Raw genomic sequence first — 26,484 nt, 5'->3', positions numbered from 1 at the left:
TCAGGAGGATGAGATTAATATAATTGACTACATTGATTCATTGCAAGAAAGAAATTGGAGTGTTTGGTAATTTCAGGAACCTTCTGTAGTTAAAACAAGATCTTAGAAATAGAGCTGTCTTTGGTCCTGAGTAAGTCCTAGATGATTCTTTGGAAACAGTACATACACATAAGGAACTTAAGATCTGGATTTTTTTTGTTATGTTTCACTAAGGGCTGGTCTGCCGATGAAGTTTTAATTAGCCTTTGTTAACTGCCTTTACATTAAAATACTCAGCCTTCTGTTAGAAGTAGCACGGGAGTTTCTTCAGGAAACAAAACAAACACACAAAGATAAAGATAAAAGAGGGACCGAGAGAAAATAAGATTTGGCTAAAGGACCTGCAAGTCAGCAGATGTCTGTAGAAAAGACAGAAGGTATAACATTGCTGAGATGGCCAGTAGCCATGTACACCTGCACTGATCTTTAAAGGCAAAGCTACATCTCTTTTTTTCTGTGTGTGAGAGCTAATAGAAATCAGCATTACCTATGTTAGTACAGTGACAAAGGATCATCAGGTTTGTGTTCTGTCCTATTTTGGGCTGCATTTCTAGCAAATACCTATTGTGTAGCATAATGATGATTCTTCGCGTGGTAATGCTTCATTAAATAGAGGTATAAAATGAAGTTCTACATGTTTTGCTCATGCTATTACCTTCATAATCTATAACCCTAGATGGACCTCCCAGTGTATTGTGTGTATTCAAGTCATCTTTGTAAGATTTTCCCTTTGCTGAGCGGTGACACATAGCTCCTCCTCTCATCCTCATCTCTATCCTCCATCGTGCTGGCTTTCCAGTTTAAATGCCTCATAGCATAACATGCAGGTCAGTCTTCAGTGGCCCCTTGGAACCAATGTTTTGCACCAAAAGGGGGTAGCTTATCCTCACTGTCAGAGTACCCATGGAGCAATTTAGCCTTTGGATTCTGTAATAAACCTATGGGATAGCATTTCATAAAGACTGAGAATTTCCTCTGTGTGTAACCATCTTTGATGATAGTTTTCTGCAGGTCACTGGAGGAAGGTAGCCACACTTCACTGTGAGGGGATGGTGCCCTACCTGTCACCTTCAACTTCTGCTATCTCACACTGTTGTTGTATCTTTCAGACCATTTTGCACTTGCTTTGAAACTTAGCTCCTTCACTGAATCACGTTGCTCCTTCGTTGCTGCTGCCTCCAGATCTCCAAAGGTGTCCCCCACCCTCTCCTGTACCAGCCAGATAATCATTGGTCTCCTACCCTGAGAATGGCTATGAGTCCACTGCAAAAGGAATTTCTCTAGTTTTTCAAAATCTTGAGTCATATGGTGAAGCTCTTCAGGAGCAACCCTGCTATGTTGAAGAGATTGGGACATGTCAAGTTAATATCTGATGGGCCTCCTTCCTTCAGTACGCGCCATCACTTCCAACTCTTTGTAGGCTTCTGTAGGTCTCATATGCTCACTTACTTTCTCCTCGGGTTTTTCTACTTTTTCAGGAGACGTTTTCACTCATACTGATGGGAAGATGACAGCAGTAATGCCAATACATTTAATGTGGGCACTAGAAACAATCCTTTTGGGAAAACATCTGAGACACAGCTTAGCTGCAGACTATATTCTCTGACCTAGATTTGTATACAACTGAAACAGTTCTGTTGGTGGACACCATCATAGAGAGTCTTTGATTTGGACAGTGAATATTGGGTAAAAAAATTATTGTAGCAAATATTTGGAAAATGATAACAGAGGATGAAGGTTACTTGTATTTGTTTTTGTGGTATTTCTTTTCGTGGCTATTTCTTCTGCAGTAGACTCTGAGTTCATTGGTGGCAGGTGTCATTTCTCATGTATTCTCTAGCTCCAGTCTCTAGCATAGGGTCTGATGAGTGCATGGCATTGGAAAAATAGCTGTGAAAAATATTGTGATCTGATAACAGACTGCAACAAGATGGTCTGGTTACAGCAAGAGGGCTTGGGGAGGGCTTTGGATGAGAAGGGTGAAGAGGGTTCAGGTGACCTTCCCCAGTGTGCGTTTTTCTGAACTCTTTTACTCCAAGACAATAGTACTCAAACTTTCAGTCTTAAGGCCCTGTTACAATCATAATAATTATTGTGAACCTCAAATAACTTTCATTTAAGGAGGTTATATCTATTCTTTTTTATTGTATTAGAAATTAAGGCCGGGCGTGGTGGCTCACGCAAGACTCCGTCTCAAAAAAAAAAAAAAAAAAAAAAAAACAACGAAATTAGAATATTTAAAAAATATTTACTTCATTAAAACAGTCCATTACATATCAACATACATTATTTTATACAAGGTGACCATAGGGTAGAGAGGAGCAGACAGAAAAAGAAGAGATGACTGTATTTCCCCAATTAAAAAATTAGTAGGAAGAGTCACATTATTTTACATTTTTCAAATCTCTTATGTCTAGCTCAATAGAAGATTGTGGCCAGGTACGGTGGCTCACACCCATAATCCCAGCACTTGGGGAGGCCGAGGCGGGTGGATCACCTGAGGTCAAGAGTTCGAGACCAGCCTGGCCAACATGGTGAAACCCCATCTCTACTAAAAATACAAAAAAATTAGCCGGGTGTGGTGGCGTGCACCTGTAGTCCCAGCTACCTGAGAGGCAGAGTCAAGAGAATTGCTCAAACCTTAGAGGCAGAGGTTGCAGTGAGCTGAGATAGTGCCATTGCACTCCAGCCTGGGCAACCAGAGTGAAACTCGGTCTCAAAAAAAAAAAAAAAAGATAGCTGGATTTTTATATCAGCTTCTACATTTAATCTGTTATAAAGTCATATGTCCTATAGCTTCTGGAAAACTCTATACTCATGAGAGTGAAAAAGGCAAATACTAATTAATGTTCTGGTATAATTTTGAAAATAGTTTTGATGTCACAGACCCTCTGACAGGGTCTGCGTGTCTTCCTGTGGTCCTCAGAAAACATCTTGACAACTGCTTCTGTAAGATACATAGCAAAAGATGACTTATCTATTGCACATAGATGATGCAGAGATCTTAGGGCAAGGTAACTGTGTTCTATCTTTATTTATTGGCCTTCAGGTAACTGCATTCCTGATACGTTTCTCAAAGAACGAATCACCTTCAGAGACAGTGGTTCTCAAACTGGAAGCCATGGAGTTCTTTGGGGCACATCATGTCCTGTGTTTTGTCTTATAAACCAGGCAAAATTTTACAAGTGGACAGCGTGTGAACTCATGTCTCTGCATCTCAAAATATAGAAAATATTTTAAATAAATTGTACCTCCAAGATTTTTCTTCAGTATTAATTTGCTGGCCTATTGCTTTTGTTATCTTCAGGTATTTATTAATGGAAAAGTGATAGAAAATTTAAAACAGTTTGAAAAATATTGTGGCAAATCTTTTTTTTATTTATTTCTCTCTCTCTCTTAAGACAAGGTCTCACTCCATTGCACAGCCTGCAGTGCAGTGTCACAATCACAGCTCACTGCAGCCTCCACCTCCCAGGCTCAGGTGCTCCTTCCACCTCAGCCTACTGAGTAGCTGGGACTACGTGTGTGCGCCACCATGCCCAGCTAATTTTTTGTAGTTTTTGTAGAGACAGGATTTCACTATATTGCCCAGGCTGATCTCAAACTCCTGGCTTCAAGTGATCTTCCTGCCTCCGCCTCTCAAAGTTACAGGATTACAGGCATGAGCTACTGTACCTGGCCTTGTGGAGAATCTTAATACAAAAAAAATATAAATGTCTTATATATTTCTCCTTGAGCTGGGGAAAAGTTTTTTTTTTTTTTTGCTATGCTCGTACTAGGTGGATGGGTGGTTGGTGTCCTTTCCATTTTGTTTTTTGTTTTCTTGATAATCTATAAGTATAAATTACACCACTTTAAGGTAAAAGTTACCTTTTTGTTAATATAAACGTTACATATGAAAAATATGGGAAGGTATTACATAGAGAAAATGAAAATCATTCATAATCCTGGCATTCAGAGAAAACAGCTGTCAAAACTGTTTTGTATATTTCCTTCCATTTTTTTCTCTATGAATGCTCCATAATTGCATATAAAAAATTTTTTGTGGTACAATGAACATAGTTTTATCCCCCTTCTGTTTGACCCATTGTGAATGCTTTCCCATGATGATAGATGTTCTTCAACAAGATGATTGAAAATTTATCTTATTTGGCCGGGCGCGGTGGCTTATGCCTGTGATCCCAGCACTTTGGGAAGCCAAGGTGGGTGGATCACCTGAGGTCAGCAGTTCAAGACCAGCCTGGTCAACATGGTGAAACCCTGTCTCTACTAAAAATACAAAAAATTAGCCAGGCATGGTGGCAGGGACCTGTAGTGCCAGCTACTGGGGAAGCTGAGGCAGGAGAATCGCTTGAACCTGGGAGGTAGAGGTTGCAATGAGCTGAGATCGCACCACTGCACTCCAGCCTGGGTGACAGAATGAAACTCCATCTCAAAAGAAAAAAAAAGAAAATGTATCTTATTTTTATTGTTTTAATTGGCAGGATGGTTTTCACAGGTAGAGGAAAGCAGATAAATCTAATATGAAGGATGTGGGTGGGTGGAGGCGGGAAAGTATGACAGCTCCTGATCTTGTGTTGGTCAGTGTGGGGCAGGGCACAGTCCACAGTAGGTGGCCAGATCGCTGCTAACCTGAGAGAGTGGCACCTTGCACAGACACCCACTGCCCCATTTTCTGCCTTTCTTCTGCAGCTTCTTGAGATTGAAGACTTTATTAAACATCACAGAATATTTGACCTGTTTTCGTTTATAATCAGTGTCTGCCATTCCTAGCTGTGACTTTCAGTAAAGCTCTGTGTTTTTCTCAGAGTCTTCATCTACAAGGGGAAGAAATTGAATTAACTGCTCTCTCTCGTTCCTTCCAGCTCAGAAATGTTTACTTTATGATAAGCAATATTTAAGATGAACTAAATTCAATGATAGTGAATTTTTGTCAATTCCAGATTTCTTTTGTATTAGAATTTTGTCAAATCAAGAGCTCCTTTATAAGAAACCTGTTGGTGAGGCATGGGAATCTTTTCACACCAAGGTGTTAGACATAGTGGCATTTAACCTATAGACTTTTTTTCCCTCTTCCCTCAATGGGGTAGCTTAAATACCTTCATCCAGCAGATGGTGCTCTTGGACAGCAAATTTATTTGAGGTTGTGGGTTTCCAAATGAGGTAAAACAGTTTAAACGGTTTGAGTCACCAGGAGAGTTCCTTTCCATTTTGTATTTTTATCATGTCAGGATATCATTTACTTTGAAATAACAAATCGTTCAAAGCCAGAACACTAACTGCCTAAATTTCACATCCAAGGCAAACATGTCATCCTAGACAGGTTTTGACGCAGAGAGAGAGCTATTGGCTTGTAGGATTGTGACTTTCAGGTTTTAGTTCTGTGAAATAAGGCTTCTAGGTAATCACAGCTCATTTATCTGCTAGCATGTTATGGCTGCTCTTTAGTGAAGCAAGTCAGCTTTCATGACCCCAAAAGTTATCATCCAGACAGGGGAGGTGATGGACAGCTTTATTGGTCACATTGCATCCAGAATGTTTCTGTTAGTTCTGGAAGCTGTGTTTTCAGAGGGGTGTTGCCAGAGCAGCACAGCTAGGAGGGTGCAGGAATTGTTGGAAGAGCAGTTAAAGCCCATGTGGTTGTTGCCCCTGAGAATGGTGCAAGTAAGAAGGTTAGGTGGGATCACTGTGGGAAAATTCAGTCTGTCTCTGGAATAAGTTTCTTTTTTTTTTTTGAGACGGAGCCTCGCACTGTTGCCCAGGCTGGAGTGCAGTGGTGTGATCTCAGCTCACTGCAAGCTCCGCCTCCCAGGTTCAGTCCATTCTCCTGTCTCAGCCTCCCGAATAGCTGAGACTACAGGAGCCCACCACAACGCCCGGCTAATTTTTTGTATTTTTAGTAGAGACAGGGTTTCATCGTGTTAGGCAGGCTGGTCTCAATCTCCTGACCTTGTGATCTGCCCGTCTCGGCCTCCCAAAGTGCTGGGATTACAGGTGTGAGCCACTGTGCCCGGCCATCTCTGGAATAAGTTTCTAAGGAATACATCTGCCCCAGAGCAGGTTGGGCTGCCACTTGAGGTAAGGAAATACTGACCTTGGAATGTTCACGTAGAGACTGTCTGATCTTCTGTCAGACATAGTTTAAAAATTTGGGTTGGGGCCAGGTGCGGTGGCTCACGCCTGTAATCCCAGTACTTTGGGAGGCTGAGGTGGGTGGATCACCTGAGGTTGGGAGTTCGAGACCAGCCTGGCCAAAGTGGAGAAACCTCGTCTCTACTAAAAAATATAAAATTAGCCAGGCGTGGTGACACATGCCTGTAATCCCAGCTACTCAGGAGGCTGAGGCAGGAGAATTGTTTGAACCTGGGAGGCAGAGGTTGGCATGAGCCGAGATGGCGCCATTGCACTCTAGCCTGGGCAACAAGATCGAAACTCCATCTCAAGAAAAAAAAATTGGGTTGGATAGGATGTGAGTAGAATTGGCCATTTCTCTTTTCACTCTTCTCTTTACCTCTCAACTGTTAAACTTCACAGTTGAAATATACTTAAATGTTTAATAACCTAGTAAATTGATAAATCAACAAATATGTGTGGAGAATCACTCTGAGTGATCAATAGTTGTGAGACGTGTCAGCAATGGTGGGTGTTGGCCAGTGCAAGGAACTTACTGGTTAGCTTGAGAGTCATGAATGGTTTCCCTGAGGGATAAACAACACACACTATACAGGCAGAAGCCTGGTGGATGGCATGGATACTACGCACAGTAGGAGTGTAAAGAGGTGAAGACTACTGGGCACTGGCAAAGTCCACAAGATTGTACTGAGAATCCAGGGCATTGTGGACATTAGGCATGGTGAGCAATGTGAGGGATGAGGAAGCTGAGCCTGTTTTGTGAATTCTGGATGATTGGCATGCCTAGAGGGGCAGATTTCTGTGGGAAAGTATTAGGGGCACAGCAGTGAGAATTCAGTGAGAATTACTAAAGGAGAAAGAACATGAAACTCAGAGGTGAAAAGTGAGAGTTTTAATGCTGAATTTGGCTGGTGAACATAAAGTCATTGACAATTTCAGCTGGAAAAAACTTTGGAGATCATCTGGTATAATAGTCAACACATTGATAGATAAGGAAGCTCAGACTGAATGTTAGGGTTTATCCTGGATGACTCCTACTTAGTGGCAGAGCTGGGAGACCCCCCTTTCCTATTCTGTCTCTACTCTTTCAGATAGTCACCAGGAAGGATGGTTAGAGCTTGAACACTGTGTATACTCTGGAGCTCTCCTTGTCTTGGATTGGTGTCTGTTGAGGCCTCTGCTGGTCAGAAGGGCATTTCCCCTGCAACCCAGCCTTGCCTGCAGGTTTACAGAAGGGCTTTGATAAGGTATATCTATTGGAAGCCCAGTTCCTGCTTTGGGCCTGCTGTTTTCCATTTCACAAAAAGGAATATAAAGATAATCTAGATTTCATCTTTATTATAATTTTGTAAGATATAAAAGCCTGGGTTTTTTTTCTAGGGTGAATTTATAAATAGAGTAGAAAGATTCAAATAATTCTTGTCAGAAAGGAACCATTCATCTACAACTTCTCCTAGAATCTGTTTTACAGATGATCAAAAATATGGGGCAGTGTTTCTGTACCAAAATTTTTTTTAGTGTTTTCCTTATTACAGCAAAAAATGTAAAACAACTTACATGTTACAAAGGAGAAATACGGATACAAATTGTTAAAGCCATGGAGTAATATGTACAATAAAATATTAAGAAAATGTTTGTAACACAATGGTATGTGAGGAAACCAGGATAACCGTGTATAGATATATCTCCAAGATTTTGGAATGCCCACTCTGGATTTCCAGGATTGCTTATAATCTCCCTCATAATTCATTCACTTGCCCAAGGGTAGAGAGCAGCAGGTCTGGCTGAGATGAGGGAGGTCGTGGAGCTGCTTCCCACACCCCAGCATCCTAGTATGGTTTCTTCAAAATAAGTCACCAGCTGTCAGTGGGATTTTGGGGGTCACTGGTGCAGAGTTAGAGTCATGAATGCCAGGAGTCTGATTCTAAATATATGCTAGTTACAACAAGTTTTTAAGAGAAAGATGTCACTAAAATGATAAAATGGTTTTCTCTTCTTTGCAGATTTATATATTTGATATTTTAAAGTTTACTTTCCAAATGTCCTATAATGATGAAGTATAGTTTAATATTCAGGAGAATTATTGTTAGTTTTCCTTTTCCATTGAAGGAATAATGTGCCTATGTGTATGATCCAGAATTTTATTCTGTGAAGAATGAAGAATGAAAATGAGGCCACTGGAAGTACCTTAGGCTGTTTTTCTTTATGAAGAATAAAAGGGAAACTCAATAGCACCAGCCCTCTGCCATGTGTTATGAGAGTGTGTTAAATCTGACATTGCTTTAAGAAATAGCAGCTGTAGAGAAAATGAAGCAAGGTGGAAAAAACAAACAACTGGGAGAAACTGAAGGAAAAATCACAGAGTGGTATAGAGGAATTGGGAAGAACAGGTATATTCTTTATTTAAACTGGGATTTTCCAGGTGTTAGTGGTTAAGAAAAGGCTCAAGTACAGCCCATACTTTGCTACCATTCAAGAATTAAGTGGTACTCACTTTTCCTTTTGTTAGATCACGTTAGTGTCATAGACTCTGTTATTTTTTTTCTTATTTTAATCCACTAGTCAGTGGAGGAAGCGGGGATCTGTGGATTTTACTAACGAAGAAATATATCAGTCAGACATTATTCTGCTGCCAGTAATAAAGACCTCAGAATCAGTGGCTGAAACAAATTGGGCATTTAGTTTTCTTTCATGTAAAAATTTGAGGTAAGTAGCCTGGGGCCAGTGTGTTGGTTCCATGATGTCATTATAGACCCATACTCCTCCCAATTTTTCTGCTTTCTTTATGATGAGATCTTTTTTATTTTTATTTATTTATTTTTTTTGAGACAGAGCCTCACTCTGTCGGCCAGGCTGGAGTGCAGTGGCATGATTTTGGCTCACTGCAACCTCCGTCTCCCTGGCTCAAGTAATTCTCCTGCTGCAGCCTTCCCAGTAACTGGGATTACAGGTGTGTGCCACCACGCCCAGCTAATTTTTGTATTTTTAGTAGAGATGGGGTTTCACCATGTTGGCCAGGCTGGTCTCGAACTCCTGACCTCAGGTAATCCAGCTACCTCGGCCTCTAAAGTGCTGGGATTACAGGTGTAAGCCAGCACACCCGGCCTATGATGAGATCTTTACCCTCATGTTTTCCTGGTAGATGCCTGAGCCTAATAATCGTGTCTGAATGTCTCATGGAAGGAAGAGGGAGGAAGAGTGAAGGGCACAAAGGGCTTGTGCCTGCTGAGGTAGTCCTTCAAAGCTCTCTTCTGGAAGCCCTACTCAGTGATGACTGCTCACCTTTCGTTGGCCAGAAAGAACCCTGTACTGTGACCATCCTTAGCTGCAAGAGAAGCTGGAAATGCAGTTTTCATTTAGCTATATTGCTCTTTCAATTAAATGAGGTCCATTAGTAAGGAAGGTGAAACTAGATCCTGAGTACTTAGGCAGTCTCTGCCATAAAAGCTTATTATAAGACATGATGACTTCGAGATGCTGTGTTATACTGTATTATATACAGTTTTAAAGAGTTGAATTTGTCGGCTGGGTGCGGTGGCTCATGCCTGTAATCCCAGCACTTTGGGAGTCTGAGGCGGGTGGATCACAAGGTCAGGAGATCAAGAGCATCCTGGCTAACACGGTGAAACCCCGTCTCTCCTAAAAAAATACAAAAAATTAGCCGGGCGTGGTGGTGGGAGCCTGTAGTCCCAGCTACTCGGGAGGTTGAGGCAGGAGAATGGTGTGAACCCGGGAGGCGGAGCTTGCAGTGAGCTGAGATTGCGCCACTGCACTCCAGCCTGGGCGACAGAGTGAGACTCCGTCTCAAAAAAAAAAAAAAGTTGAATTTGTCAAGGGGCTTAATAGTCTAGAAAATATGAATAAAGTAGTATAGATTATTCTTTTTCTTTTTTTTCTTTTTTTTTTTGAGGTGGAGTCTTGCTCTGTCACCCAGGCTGGAGTGCAGTGGTGCAATCTCAGCTCACTGCAACCTCCGCCTCCTGGGTTCACGCCATTCTCCTGCCTCAGCCTCCCGAGTAGCTGGGACTACAGGTGCCCGCCACCACGCCCAGCTAATTTTTTGTATTTTTAGTAGAGATGGGGTTTCACCATGTTAGCCAGGATGGTCTTGATCTCCTGACCACGTAATCCACCCGCCTCGGCCTCCCAAAGTGCTGTGATTACAGGCATGAGCCACTGTGCCCGGCCTTTTTTTTTTTTTTTTTTTTTTTTTTTTACGGAGATGGAGTTTTGCTCTTGTCGCCCAAGCTAGAGTGCAATGGCGCAATCTCAGCTCACTGCAACCTCTGCCTCCTGAGTTCAAGGGATTCTCCTGCCTCAGACTCTGTAGTAGCTGGGATTATAGGCACCCACCACCTTGCCTGGCTAATTTTTGTATTTTTTTTTTAGTAGAGACGGGGTTTCACCATGTTGGCCAGGCTGGTCTTGAACTCCTGACCTTAGGTGATCTGCTTGCCTTGGCCTCCCAAAGTGCTAGCATTATAGGTGTGAGCCACTGTGCCTGGTCGTAAAGTAGTATAGATTATTGTGTTTTAAATTTTTCATATGTAAAGAAAGGTACCTTGATGGTTCTGAGCATGGGATATGACTGTTTTAGTAAATGTTGAGATAATTGGTCTCCTTTAAAGGGGGGCTTCATATGGTTTGGGCCCCTTTAGGATTTTCTACAAGAGCCATCTGTAGATATGTAAAATAAAATTAATATTTCTATTTAGCCTATGTTTTTTTAAAAAACAGAATGCATATCTGTGAGTATATCCTGCACTTCCTCTATGCCAGTATTTTTTAAAACATCTTCTTGACAGGGAGTCTTTTAAAAAAATAGAAAATGTAGTTACCAAAGTACTGACTTTCCTAGATATTGGGAGATAGAGGGAAGTTTCTCCCTCCCTGATTATATAAAAAGTGTGTAGTCAGAGTTGACTTACTGGTTTATCGTTTGGCCACGTGGCTTCAGAAACAATAGAGCCAGCATGGGTTAGAATTTTCATTCTCACCCTTGAACCCCGGCCCTGTGATTATGAACTGTGAGGTCTTGGCAGGTTATCTGTCTTTCCTACAGTCCCCTCATTTATAAAACAGTGTTGATAATAGTTGATGGTAGTGTTTAGCTGGCAGGACAAAATGAGGTAACATAAATAAAACACCTTGTACAGGGCCTGCTCCCTGTTATGTACTGAATCAGTGTTAGCTGCTGCAGGTGGCAGTACTAAAGCAAAGCAAGACAGAAGTCTCCAGGCCTTAACGAGATAGTTATTCACTAGCTGATTCTGACCAAGAGAATTGTGAAGAGTTCTGTTCTGTGGTTGCCATTTTAAGTTTGTCCAATCCGCAGCCCAGTGATTTATACTTTTTGACATCTGTCAGAGCCATGAAGAATGTTTGTTTAGGAGTCACTGCTTAAGAAAATGCCTCTGTCGTTTTTGAGAAATATACCACTGTCTTCTTGTCAGTAAGATCCTGCCGTGTGTGGTGCCAGGACAGAAGTGGCCTCATGGGATATGACTCAAGAGATAGTCTTTTTTTTTTTTTTTTTTTTAAAGACAGTCTTGCTCTGTCACCTAGGCTGGGGTGCAGTGATGCAATCTTGGCTCACTGCAACCTCCGTCTTCTGGGTTCAAGCAGTTCTGGTGCCCCAGTCTCCCAAAAAGCTGGGACTACAGGCGTGCGCCACCATGCCCAGGTAATTGTATTTTTAGTAGAGGCAGGGTTTTGCCATGTTGCCCAGGCTGATCTTGGAACTCCTGAGCTCAAGCAATCTGCTCGCCTTGGCCTCCCAAAGTGCTGAGATTACAGCATGAGCCACCCCATCTGGCCGATAGTCTCTTTGTCATGATTTTAAAAATCATCTTGTTGGCCGAGACCACGTCCGCCCCTTGAGCACAGACCCTGGCCCTCGCTGCTCTGCTGCCTGTCCACACCCGCTACCAGCTCACCATAGATGATGATACTGCTACGCCTGTCGTCGACAACGGCTCCGGCATGTGGAAGGCTGGCTTCGCAGGTGACGATGACCCCCGGGCCGTCTTCCCCTTCATCGTGTGGCACCCCAAGCATCAGGGCATGATGGTGGGCATGGGTCAGAAGGACTCCCATGTGGGTGATGAGGCCTAGAGCAAGAGAGGCATCCTGACCCTGAAGTGCCCCATCGAGCATGGCATCGTTACCAGCTGGGACAACATGGAGAAGATCTGGCACCACACCTTCTACAGGGAGCTGCGTGTCATTCCCGAGGAGCATCCCATGCTGCTGACCGAGGCCCCCCTGAACCCCAAGGCCAGCCGCGAGAAGATGACCCAGATCATGTTTGAGACCTTCAGCACCCCAGCCATGTACATGGCCATCCAGCCCGTGCTGTCCCTGTACTTCTCTGGCTGTACCACTGGTATCGTGATGGATTCCGGTGACGGGGTCACCCACAGTGTGCCTATCTACGAGGGATATGCCCTCCCCCACACCATCCTGCGTCTGGACCTGGCTGGCCGGGACCTGACTGACTACCTCATGAAGATCCTTACCGAGCGCGGCTACAGCTTCACCACCACGGCTGAGTGGGATATCGTGCGTGACATCAAGGAGAAGCTGTGCTATGTTGCTCTGGCCTTCGAGCAGGAGATGGCCATGGCGGCTTCCAGCTCCTACCTGGAGAAGAGCTGTGAGCTGCCTGATGGCCAGGTCATCACTATCGGCAACGAGCAGTTCTGCTGCCCTGAGGCACTCTTCCAGCTTTCCTTCCTGGGCATGGAATCCTATGGCATCCATGAAACTACCTTGAACTCCATTATGAAGTGTGATGTGGACATCCACAAAGACCTTTACGCCAACACGTTGCTGTCTGGCGATACCACCATGTACCCTAGCGTTGCCAACAGGATGCAGAAGGAGATCACCGCCCTGGCGCCCAGCACGATGAAGATCAAGATCATTGCTCCTCCTGAGCTCAAGCACTCTGTGTGGATTGGCGGCTCCATCCTGGCCTTGCTGTCCACCTTCCAGCAGATGTGGATCAGCAAGCAGGAGTATGATGAGTCCGGCTCCATCATCCGTCCTTCAAATGCTTCTAGGTGGACTGTGACTTAGTTGTGTTACACCCTTTCTTGACAAAACCTGACTTGTGCAGAAAACAAGATGAGATTGGCATGGCTTTATTTTTTGTTTTGTTTTGTTTTTGTTTTTGTTTTTGTTTTGGCTTGACTCAGGATTTAAAAACTGGAACGGTGAAGGTGACAGCAGTCGGTTGGAGTGAACATCCCCCAAATTTCTGCAATGTGGCTGAGGACTCTATTTCTTGTTTGTACTTTGTTCTTTTTTTTAATAGTCATTCCAAATGACTATTAAATGCATTGTTACAGGAATGCATTGTTACAGGAGATGCATTGTTACAGGAAGTTGTTTGCCCTCCTAAAAGCCACCCGACTTGTGTCTAAGGAGAATGGCCTAGTCCTCCTCCGAGTCCACATAGGGGAGGTTTCTTGTAAATTAGGTAATGCAAATTTTTTTAAATTTTTGCCTTAATACTTTTTAAGTTTGTTTTATTTTGAATGATCAGCCTTCGCGGCCCCCCTCTTTTGTCCCCCAGCTTGAGATGTATGAAGGCTTTTGGTCTCCCTGGGAGTGGGTACAGGCAGCCAGGGCTTACCTGTACACTGACTTGAGACCAGTTGAATAAAAGTGCACAACTTAAAAAAAAAAATCACTGGGTGCGGTGGCTCACTCCTGTAATCCCAGCACTTTGGGAGGCTGAGGCGGGCGGATCACCTGAGGTCAGGAGTTCGAGACCAGCCTGGCCAACACGGTGAAAGCTCATCTCTACAAAAAAATGGGAGGCGGAGGTTGCGGTGTGCCAAGATCGTGCCATTGCACTCCAGCCTGAGGGACAGAGCAAGACTCTGTCTCAAAAATATAAATAAATCAGCTTGTTGAAATCTTAATATTTGATTATATATGTACAATATAGTTAAGTTTTAAAGCATAATGATTTTGAATATTCCAAACTCACCATGCAGTCAACAACTACAACATTAACAGCACTGCTCAGGGACCAACCACTCTTTTGTAGTCCTTTCCTGCTATGCCACCCCCATCACTCTGGGGTGGCCTGAATTTTGTGTTTGATGTCTTGCCTTGTAAAAAATAGTTTTCTCATGCATGCACATATTTTAACACAATATGTTTAGTTTGGCTTATTTTTGACCTTATTAAAAATAGTATCACTTTATGTAGTTTTCTGGGTCTTTGATATTTTTCACCCAACAGTATTTCCCAGTTGATCCATATTATTTTGTAAGCTATTGTAATGTTCATTCATTTTCTTTGCTGTATAATATTCTACTTTGTGAATTTACAACTTTTTTTTATTTTGCTGCCAGTGAACATTTTCTTTCTTTCTTTTTTTTTAAAAATAAATATTGCTGCTGTGAACACATCCCATACATGGTACCTGATGTACATGTGTAAAAGTTTCTCAAAGGTATTTACGTAGGAATGGAAATGCTGGCTCATAGAGTATTTAACTTTACCAGATACTGTTGAGTTGCTTTTCTAAGAGTTTGTATCACTTTATATTCCTTTAGCACTCTATATCATTTTTGTTTTTTTAAGACAGGGTCTTGCCCTGTCAACCAGGCTGGAGTGCAGTGGTGTGATCTTGGCTGACTGTAACCTCAGACTCTTGGGCTCAAGTGATCCTCCCACCTCAGCCTCCTGAGTAGCAGGGACCACAAGCTTGCACCATCATACTCGACTAATTTTTGTATTTTTTGTCGAGATGGGGTTTCGCCATGGTGCCCAGGCTTATCTCAAACTCCTGGACTCAAATGATCGCCTGCCTCAGCCTTCCAAAGTATTACGATTACAGGCGTGTGCTACTCTGCCCAGCTTATAATCATTATTAAGACAGCTTTATTGAGCTATAATTTATACAATACAAAATTCACCCATTTTAAGTGTATAGTTCAGTGATTTTCGCGCAGCCATCACGTCTAGTCGCAGAACATTTCCATCAGCTTTAAAAGCTTCTTCATGCTGATCCAGTCTTCACGCTTAATATCTTACTACTTGATGTCATTCTTGTGCCTGTAAAATATGTTATGTGAATTTGCACCTCTCTGATTAAAAATGGCTTAGAATATCTTTTCATGTCTTTATCGGCCGTTCATATTCCTGTCTTTATGAACTGTCCTCTATTTTTCTATTAGATCTTTTGGCTTTTTCTTTATTTGGAATTCTTTATTCTGGATACCAAAACTATCCCAGTTACATTTGTTGAATTATTTGCTCCAGTTGTGGATATTCTTTTCACTATTTTGTTTGTCTTATTTACAATGTCTTTTAATGAACAAATGTCTTAATTTTAATTTTAATAGATTTTTACTATTTTATTTAGTTTTTTTGTATTTCTCATTGTTCCTGGACTGATCAGATTCTGTCTTAGAATGTTGCATATTCTATCCTCAGTATTGCTTAACTTACCTTTCAGACTTTCAATCTCATTGTATTTCTGTACTGTACTATGTTAATGTCCTAAATATTATATTCTGGTTAACTACTTTTTTTGCTTGTTAATACTGGTTAACTGTTTCTCTTATTTAACTCTTTCACTGAGTTTTTAGTTTAATAATGATATATTTCTTTTCTAGGACTTCACCTCTCCTTCAGGTTGGACTGGACATTCCAAATATTTTATTTTTCTTTGCTTGTCTTAGCAATTCCATCTTTTATTTCTTTAAACATTTCTTATTCCTTGACGACAGAATAAGACAACTCAATATTAGTGGTCCTGCTTGAGGGGTTGGTCTGAACAATTCGTTCGTTATTTCCGCTATCTCTCTGCAGCGTTGGCTTTCTTCCCGGTATGCACAGTGATCTTTGCTTGTATGCGTACACTTGATGTTAATTTGTGGAATAATTCTGGATCTAAATGTATGATTCTTTTCTTCCAAGAGGATTGGAGTTATTTCTGCCTGGAACCAGGAAACTCCATTAACTTCACACTATAAGTAGTCTAGACTCAAGGTGGGAGTCTCAAGCTCACTGCAGTCTTTTATTTGACTGGACATTTCCCCCCTTTTTTCTCTGTCCTTTTTGTACTCATATTTGCCTTTATCTTTTTATGTGGCACTTTCACTGCAGAATTATTTTGTTTCTTTCAAAACTTGCTATATGATGGTTGTTGTTGAGAATTCTAAAACAGAAAGCAGTGCTGTAAAATCGTAGGTATTTGGTGTATAAAAATGCAAAAGGGAAAATAGTTTTGTTTTAAAATAAAGATTTAAGGAATACATTTTTAGAAAGAAGCAGCAAAAAAGCTATCATGTCAAACATTATGATTAACTATAAGCAAAATGTACTCCATATGGATCTAATCTCATTGTGTAAAGATCCAGGGAAATCCTCAGTCTATTTTAAAGTGTAGACCAGAACTTTCAATTTAGTTATTAGAAGGCACTATTTTCTTTTATGGAGAAAAGACTATACATTATGGTGTGAAATGGATTGAATTTTGAAATCTTTAAAGAACTGACCAAATTTTATGTTATTTTTTCTCCATGCGTGTTACCTTTGAAACTTCAAGGGCTTGTTCCAGCTGTATGAATTTGTGGCAGTATTTTACATTAGCCTAGCTTTAAGTTGCCAGCACAGTAGTGGAGTTTGGTGGATGGTCTTTTCTTTAAAGACAGAGTCTTCTAATGTGGGCTTGGATAAGAGTCCTAAAACGGGATGATACAAGTCAAATGAGGAAAGGCATAAATTTGTCTGTTGTTTTCCCTTTGACACAGGGTCTCACTCGGTTACCCAGGCTAGAGTGCAGTAGCGCCATCATTGCTCCCTGCAGCCGTGACCTCCTGGGCTCAAACCATTCCCCCACCTCAACTTTCCTACTAGCTGGGACTACAGGCGCTTGCCACCACACCTGGTCAGTTTTTTTTTTTTTTTTTTTTTCTGGTAGAGATAGGGTCCCACTGTGTTACCCAGGCTGGTTTTAAAGTCTCAGGCTCAAGCAATCCTCCCGCCTCGGCCTCCCAAAATGCTGGGATTACAGGTGTGAGCCACCACGCCTGGCCAAATTTGTCTTTTTAAAATGCTTAAAAATAAGTGTTTTTTACTTAAAATTTTAAAGTGTTTTTACACTTAAAAATTAAGACATGTGGCTGGGCATGGTGGCTCGTGCCTATAATCTCAGCACTTTCGGAGGCCGAGGCAGGAGGATCACTTGAGGTCAGGAGACCAGCCTGGCCAACATGGTGAAACCCTGTCTCTACTAAAACAAATAAAAATTAGCTGGGTGTGGTGGCATGTGCTTGTAATCCCAGCTACTCAGGAGACTGAGGTCAGGAGAATCGCTTGAACCTGGGAGGTGGAGGTTGCAGTGAGCAGAGATCGCGTCACTGCACTCCAGCCTGGGTGACAGAGTGAGACTCCATCTCAAAAAAATAAAAAGCTTCACAGTAATGGGTTAATGAGAAACACCATGTCACAATGCTGAAATATAAAAATGAGACCAATTCCAGTATTTATAAAGGGATTGTTTACAAAGAGCTATGATGTACTGGACAGATGATACATTTGCTGTTGAGGAGACTAACTGTTCTGTTATAATTTCCTCTTTTTTTTTGGAGACAGGTCTCACTCTGTCACCCAGGCTGGAGTGCAGTGCCACAATCATGGCTCACTGCGGCCTTGACCTCCCAGGCTAAGGTGCTCTTGCTACCTCAGCCTCCTGAGTAGCTAGGGCTACAGGCGCGTGCCACCATGCCCAGCTGATTATTGTGTATTTTATAGAAATGGGGTTTTGCTATGTTGTCCTGGCTAGTCTTGAACTCCTGGGCTCAAGCTATCTGCCTGCCTTGGCCTTCTGAAATGCTAGGATTACAGGCACGAGCCACTGCACCTGGCCTTTGTTCTAATTTTCTCTTTTTCGTTCTTTTTTCTTTTTTTTTTGAGATGGAGTCTCGCTCTGTCGCCCAGGCTGGAGTGCAGTGGCGGGATCTTGGCTCACTGTAATCTCTGCCTCCCAGGTTCCAGTGATTCTCCTGCCTCAGCCTCCCGAGTAGCTGGGACTACAGGCGTCTGCCACCACGCCTGGCTAATTTTTGTATTTTTAGTAGAGATGGGGTTTCACCATATTGGCCAGGCTGGTCTCAAACTTCTGACCTTGTGATCCGCCCCCACTTTGGCCTCCCAAAGCATTGGGATTACAGGCATGAGCCACCGCATCCAGCCCTCTGTTCTAATTTTCAAACAAGGAGTCCTGTAAGTTACTCACTGGGCACCTTCCTTTCATCTGTAAAATGAAATGATGTTTTGCTTTTGTTTTCCTAGCATGGGGGTTATCCCACCTCTTGTTTCTTTCCAATTCTATGTGAGATGGTGGTGCATGCCATGTTGTTAGGTAGAAGACATGTCCCCAGCTCTACAGTTAGCAAGCTTTGAGAGAGGCAATTTAAATGGGTGCTAGCTATGTCAGCCCTTGGAAAGACCAAGAGCACATCTAAATGTAACTTGGTGATGGCATTTTTGTGGTGGAAGAAAGACTGTAGTCCTGCCCATCTGTATATTCTTTTTGATGACTTCGTTAAGTTACGGGGTAGACCTGGAAACTTGAGAATCTTTAACAGGTTCTTTCAGTATTTTCTCAGATTCTTACAGAATCTAGGTGGCAGATCTTCTTTTTTTAATAATTGGATTTTCTAATGAAGTGGTAGTTGCCCATGTGAATTCTTGAATTTCAAAAATTCTTGTTGGTCATTATTGGCCCAGTTTGGAGTTGGCTCTGTGGCACTGAAACTCAGGAGAAAGATGGGGGCTCATAGCTTTGTTTGGAAATCAGTCACATGAGGATAATATTGAAGGTGCTGAGGGTGACAGCAGGAAATGGGAAGGATGTTGTTGAGGATGGAATATAGAGTGATAACTGTGAAGATATGGAAAGACTTAGCGAGAGAGTGACAGGTTAGTGGTTTTAACCTAATTTTGGGGAACAAGGTTCATATAGACTTTTCCTCTTCTATTGTATGGAAAGTACCATAAAAATATGATTAGTAATAATCGTGTGTGTCAGTTTATCAATTTTTCTGTAGCAAACTCTGCTTTTGTGTACAACAAATGAGAAAGCAGCCCCTAAAATATGCCAGAGTGAAGAAAGTCTTCACGTTTTGTGTGTTCAGTTGGAAATGTTTCAGTAATCATCCAGGACTTCTTCCACAGTCTCTGTGTTGATATTGTAGCAGTTTCTCAGGTTTGTGGGCAAGCGACTATAGCTATTCCACTTGGTGGACAAAGCAGAATGCATGATCAGGCCGTCTTTGGTGCAGTTCACAGAATCATCACCTGTGCCTGGCAAATGGCTAAGTTCTAGCAGACCCTCCCTGCCATTCTGCTGCCTCACAGAGACTTCTCTTAAGAAGTTACACAGTTTTGTTCAGGGCTGTGCTAGATCCTAGTTATCCTGGAGCTGGTTATCAGTTTTCTTAATTGCTCAGACTTTGTGTTTTGCCATTTTACTTTGTTTTTCTTTGGCCATTTGCATATTGATCATGGAACAGAGAGATAAAACATGTTCATAGAGTGGATTCATGTTAGGTTCCTGCCACTTGTATAGTCTCACTCCAGTTACTGGACACATTTATGGAGTAACTGATAGAGCTATTTAGTGTTGGACAAATATATGATTCATTTGAAAGCAGTAAGCTCACAACCACTAACTTCATATTTACAGCCTGTCTCCAAAACTCCTCCTTCCTTTATTCTTTTAAAATTACTGTAATAAGTATGGACTCTTTAATGCCTGCTACATTTTTTGCAGATTTGGCGACAGATTTATTTTTTATCCACATTTCTTTTTTTTTTGAGACGGAGTCTTGCTCTGTCACCTAGGCTGGAATGCAGTGGCATGCGATCTTGGCTCACTGCAACCTCCGCCTCCTGGGTTCAAGTGATTCTCTTGTCTCAGTCTCTTGAGTAGCTGGGATTACAGGCCCACACCACCACGCCTGGCTAATTTTTTTTTTGTATTTTTAGTAGAGATGGAGTTTCACCGTGTTGACCAGGGTAGTCTAGAACTGACCCCAAGTGATCTGTCTGCCTCGGGCTCCCAAAGTGCTGGGATTACAGACGTGAGCTCCTGCACCAGGCCTGATCCACATGTTTTTAAAAGTTGGTTAATGTCACATAAAATTGGGATTTGGGGCTTAAAAAAAATCAGAAAATCTGGCAGCATTCCCAGTGACTGAGTAATGGCTGTCTCCTTTAGACAGGATAGTAGGTTGTCTCCAAATACACATCACCCCCCCATACCCACCTTTTTTGACATATACCTGGCTGCCTTCACTAATTGCTGTTACCTGCCTGGCTCTTTGGGCACCTGAGTTTGTAAGTCCTGCTTTATTACTCAGCTCTCCACTTCCTGCTGTGCTCTTGTACTGTTTGTTTTTTGTTTTCTTTTTTCTGAGACAGATCTCGCTCTGTCGCCTGGGCTGGAGTATAGTGGTGCAGTCTTGGCTTACTGTAACTTCCGCCGCCAGGGTTCAAGTGATCCTTGTGCCTCAGCCTCCCGAGTAGCTGGGATTATAGGCATGTGCCACCATGCCTGGCTAATTTTTATATTTTTATAGAGATGGGGTTTCACCATATTGGCCAGGCTGGCCTCGAACTCCTGACCTCAGGTGATCGCCCATCTCTGCCTCCCAAAGTGCTGGGATTGCAGGCATGAGCCACTGTGCCCGGCCTCCTGCCATGCTCTTTGGAACAGGATGCTGACAGCCCTCTTTGAAGTGGAATGGGCTGTGAATCCATCGAGGTGCCCCTCTAAAAAGCTGTGGTCTGAACCCTCTCCCCATCTTTGAAAATGAAAAATTTAAGCAATTTTTCAAAATATTTTCACTTATGTTTTGTAATCCTTTCTTTACAACTGTCCTATAAGGTAGGCATGTGTGGATTTATGTAGTATTGGGAAGCCTTAGGCCTTTCTCCACTTCTGCTAGGAATAATGTATTTTCTTGAAAACAGTTTCAGTGAAAGACTGGACTTTTCCTGTGGTCCTTTCAAGGTAGCCACAGTCTTCTTGTGGCGCAGTTTGCAGCATTGAACCCTGGGCATAGCTCTGCCGTGAAAGGCCATTGAGAAACCATCAGATCCTATAATTGGTGAGTGGTGGAGCCAGCATTTGGTTGGAGAACTTTTGATTCCAGTGCAGCATGGTGCTATTCTGATACTGGGTTACTCTTTCAGATTGAAATTCTTCATTCCATTTTACTGTTTGCTGGGTGAGTGCAGCAGTGACACGGTTTTCAAAAGTTTACTAATAATCTATTTTTTGTCTAAAAAAAATCTTTTTTGTAATATTTGATGGACATGCCATCTTTTTCTTTTTGAGACATCTCACTCTGTTGCCTAGGCTGGAGTGCAGCGGCACAATCATGACTCACTGCAGCTTCAACTCCCTCCTTAGCCGCTTCCTGAGTAGCTGGGACCTGTGGCATGTGTCACCATACCCGGCTATTTTTTAAAATTTTTGGTAGAGATGAGGTCTCTGTCTTTATTGCCCAGGATCATCTCAAACTCTTGGGCTCAAGTGTTCCTCCTGCCTCAGCCTCCTAAAGTGCTGGTATTACAGGCATAAACCATCATTTTTACGTACTTTTAAAAAAGCTTTTTCTCTGTTTTTCAGTACATTTTATAGTTTTATAACGTTGGATTGAGTCTTCTCCTAGTTTTAATCCTTTGGACTATCTTCATTTACAAATATCTTTTGTTTTAAGTTTTTCTAATTTACACTATTTTTATTTTTAGGTGACATAATCAAATTAAATATGTGTATTTTGACAATAAATGTGGCCATTCTCCAGCCAACCCTTCACACACCCCGGGTTCTGAAATGCATCTCTGATGTGGTCACAGTAATTTTTTGTTTTACTGACTTACATTTGCACTACAGTGTTTAGGGAACCGCCTATCATAATGCTTCCTTTAATATGTTGTCCCACACAGCACTGTTTTACGTGATGTAAATGTGTTATGCAAACAAGCTTCCGTGGTCAAATGATTTTTGGGAAATGCAGAGTTAAACGAAGTTACACAGGGTTCCTTATGAGTGCTTTTGGGGGTGCCTGTCAGCACTGTGACTGTCTTAAGAGCTAGAGTTAAAGAGGACAAAGTTTTTTGACCTTCGCATCTGATAGGACTGATATTTCTTTTTTTTTGAGATGGAGTCTCGCTTTGTTGCCCAGGCTGAAGTGCAGTGGCATGATCTCTGCTCACCACAACCTCCGCCTCCCGGGTTCAAGTGATTCTCCTACCTCAGCCTCCTGAATAGCTGGGATTACAGGTGTGTACCACCACACCCAGCTAATTTTTGTATTTTTAGTAGAGATGGGGTTTCACCATGTTGGTCAGGCTGGTCTTGAACTCCTGACCTCAGGTGATCTGCCTGCCTCGGCCTCCCAAAGTGCTGGGATTACAGGCGTGAGCCACTGTGCCCAGCCTAGGACCCATATTTCTAATGTTGCATTGGAAATATTTTGGGAAAAATTGAGCTACTATGATTTTCACATTATTGCTTTGTGTAGGTGGAAATGGCTCATTATTTCTCAAGGTTTCTAACATGGCATGTTGCTGTGTTGTTCCCTTCAGTTTTGCAGAGACTGAGTGCAGTTACTGTGGAGAGAGTCCAGGATGGCCTAGTTGAGACATTGAAGATTTAGGAATGCATTGATTGATTGACTGATTGAGACAGGGTCTTGCTCTGTCACGCAGGCAGGAGTGCAGTGGCGCAATCACTGGCTCACTCTGGCCTTGACCTTCTGGGCTCAATTGATCCTCCCATCTCAGCCTTCCATGTAGCAGGGATTACAGGCGCGAGGCACCATACCTGGCTAATTTTAAAATTTTTTGTAGAGACGGGGTCTCACTATGTTGCCCAGGGTGATCTTGAACTCCTGGCCTCAAGTGATTCTCCTTCCTTGGCCTCTGAAAGTGTTGGGATTACAGGCATGAGCCACTGTGCCTGGCCTACGAGTGCTTTTAAACTGCTGTCTGATTCCTGATAGGAGGAAGATACTATCAGTGATTGAAAGGGAATATCCCTAATAAAGTCCTCAGTTACACCTGTGTGCAAAAATCGTGGTCCAATTGTGAGTTGTTTCAGAAAACAGATGCAGGATACGTAAAGGAATGGGGCAGGACAGGCTCCAACTGGGTAATTGGCATGAAAGGAGAAAGGGGCCGGGGCACGTAGACTCCCAGGCTTAGGACTCCAGTTAGTCCATTGGAAGTCAGGTGAGTTATGAATATTGCTCATGTGCCTGCTGAACATGTGTGGGAGAGTTTTGTTCGAGGGAGACAGAATCCAGGAGGAGACTTTTGTCTCTGAACTTGGGCTGGTGTGCAGCCTTTCTGCTGAAACCTGATGGAATTAAGTTTTGAACAGTTCGGCAGATTCTAACTTGTCATTGTGGGGCTTGTGTGTAGCTGGGGTTTGGAGACTGCTTTTACACTAAATCATTCCTGTCACCTGCTCTCAAGTGAAGCAGTCTGCAGTGTAAGCCTTGCTGGTATTTGTGTAGAGTGGCACTGCCTCTGGTGGGAAGAATGCAGCAGCTTCACGTGTTTGCTGCTCCTGAACCTCAGATCTTTTTTGACAGTGATGCTGAGAGAAGAGGATGATATGTTGTATTTTGAAAGGATCAGGACTAGAAGCATAAACCTTTAAAAGGGAAGGTCCAGGAGTCAGATTTAGGTTAATCATTACCACCTACTTCTAGCTAGGAGTGTTAATTTTTTCATTTGTTCATTTGGGAATAACATTACCTATTTTATAGGATTGTTTAGAATAAATGTAAGATACAAGTGTGTATAGTGTAATGAGGTAGTATATTGTATAACACTTCACTTTAATGATAACTAGGTGCATTTTTGGTCTAAGTATATGAGACAGACCTGGTACTGTTCAGAAGAGCCTTTGGGGAGCCTGTTTTTGGAGTCAGATAGCTAGTTTAATAGTAGAGAACAAAAATTGGAAAAAGAATTTTGAAACAATAAGATTTATCTCCCTCTATTGGTTATTCTTAATATTTGCACAACTGCTTAATTGAAATTATATGGCTTTTTATTTTAGCCAAATAAATTACTTTTTAGCAACCTTGCCTTGCTGAGAAGAAACTGCTGCAAATATGTTATTTGCCCATTAACGGGGAGAAATTCAGTAGTGAATTTAAACACATTTTATTAAATAATCACTTCTCACATGCTTGACTTATTTTTTGGGAGGCTTTCCAGTAAGATTTGCTAGAGAATAGTGGTGATATTTATTATATCAGTTCTAATAATTAAATTTTATTTTATAAAAGTTTATTTTCATTAGCTTATTTAGTGCTCCGAGCAACTCTAGGAGGGTACAAGAACCCTTGTGTTTCCATGAAGAAAGACTTGATGCTCAGAAAAGCTCCGTGATTTTCCCCTCAGTGACCTGCAGAGCTGGGGTTATAATCTAGGTCTTTTTGTCTAGCACTATTTGATCTCTACCCTCTTCCCTTTATACCATGGGTCTAGGATGTCAAGGGATTCAACCTTGGTTATTTTTAAAAGATAGTGTCAGTCAGAAATAAAACTTAGATGTCTCCATATGTAGGAATTTTAGAGAAATAGTTTGTGTCTAAATTTGCACGCTCATTCAGTTTAAAAATGGTTCCTATAATATGGTGCTCATTTATTACTTCAGATTCATTGCTTCACTAATGACTTTTAAATAGGACTCTATTATTAGAGTGATTGGACTGAAGTCTGATTGGACTAGAGTTAAGAGATTGCATCACTATAAATAGAATGAGATAAAATATTTTACGTAATGTGATTGAACTTCTATGAGGTCTGAAAAGTTGGAACCTAGGATCTTCTCTTTTTTTTTTTTTTTTTTTTTGAGACAGTCTTGCTCTGTCGCCCAGGCTGGAGTGCAGTGGCACGATCTCGGCTCACTGCAAACTCCGCCTCCCGGGGCCGTTCTCCTGCCTCAGCCTCCCGAGTGGCTGGGACTACAGACGCCCGCCACCAGGCCTGGCTAATTTTTTGTATTTTTAGTAGAGACAGGGTTTCACCGTGTTAGCCAGGATGGTCTCGATCTCCTGACCTCGTGATCCACCCGCCTCGGCCTCCCAAAGTGCTGGGATTACAGGCGTGAATCTCCGCGCCCGGCCGGATCTTCTGTAAACAGATACTTTGACCAGTTTCCAAATAACAAGCTTCTCAGCGTGCGGCCTAAGTTGTAGATAGAGTGGCTACTTAAGAGAATTTGGGAATTAAATTATGTCCTTTGGCATGTTCAGTTATGTTACCTGAGTCAGAGTTTCATTAGCTGCTTCATCAATAGTTTTTTAACCCCAAAGCTTTAGACAGTAAGATTAACACACTGATTAGAAAATCATTTAAAGACCAAAATGAAAACAGAACAACTCTGAAAGCTTTTAGTGTGTTCAGGAAATGTTAGAAGTGGTTGTATGTGAAGCCATTGGTATAGTTATTGGAGAGGACAGTTTTGGTTGACATAGATGAATTTAATACCCTCAATTTTTTATTTTTAAAATAGACATGGGGTCTTGCCATGTTTCCCAGGCTGGTCTTGAGCTCCAGGGCTCAAGTGATCTGCTTTCCTCAGCCTCCCAAAGTGCTGGGATTACAGGCGTGAGCCACTGCACCTGGCCAATGCGCTTCTCTAATAGTGCATTAGCACGAAAAGGTTGGAATGGCTTTAAAGGCATTTCAGTTTCCCCATGATTACACAGGAACGTGCCTAGTCTCTGATATTTAGAATTTGTTAAAAATATATGGTAAAAATGCATAGTTTGTAAAAATTTCTAAGCAGTTGTGAACTGTAGTGAATTTATGAGTGATTGGCTGGGTGTGGTGGCTCACGCTTGTAATCTCAGCACTTTGGGAGGCCGAGGTGGGCAGGTCACTTGAGGCCAGGAGTTCGAGACGAGCCTAGGCAACATGGCGAAACTCCTGTCTCTACTCAAAATACGAAACATTAGCTGGGTGCAGTGGCCTACACCTGTAGGTCCAGCTGTGTGGGAGGCTGAGGCATAAGAATTGCTTGAACCTGGGAGGTAGAGGTTGCGGTGAGCTGAGATTGCACCACTGCACTCCAGCCTGGGCGACAGAGTGAGACTCTGTCTCGGGGGGAAAAAAAAAAAGATTGTTAAGTTCTAATCAAACCAGAATCTTTTCCTATCACCTTAACTCTTACAGTAGTGACTCTAACCTTCCCTCGCTCTGCCATCACCATCCATATTGTTATACTGTTATAAAAGTACATTATTCCAG

General features: G+C 42.2%; 2 protein-coding genes across 10 annotated transcripts in view; both read left to right on the top strand.

Moving 5' to 3' along the window:
- The window catches only part of KDM4C (lysine demethylase 4C), a 420,634-nt gene that overhangs the window by 62,031 nt on the left and 332,119 nt on the right, over window positions 1–26,484 (top strand). The window lies entirely within an intron of this gene.
- LOC129524584 (actin-like) lies at window positions 10,404–14,428 on the top strand. The gene has a single exon (XM_055350591.2). It carries the CDS (start codon window positions 12,352–12,354, stop codon window positions 13,249–13,251), a length of 900 nt encoding a protein of 299 aa, XP_055206566.2. The 5' UTR covers window positions 10,404–12,351; the 3' UTR covers window positions 13,252–14,428.

The sequence above is a fragment of the Gorilla gorilla genome, chromosome 13 (assembly GCF_029281585.2).
Source record: "Gorilla gorilla gorilla isolate KB3781 chromosome 13, NHGRI_mGorGor1-v2.1_pri, whole genome shotgun sequence".
NCBI lineage: Eukaryota > Metazoa > Chordata > Mammalia > Primates > Hominidae > Gorilla > Gorilla gorilla.
The sequence above is the reverse complement of the archived record's forward strand: the minus strand, read 5'-3'. Positions and strand labels throughout refer to the sequence as shown.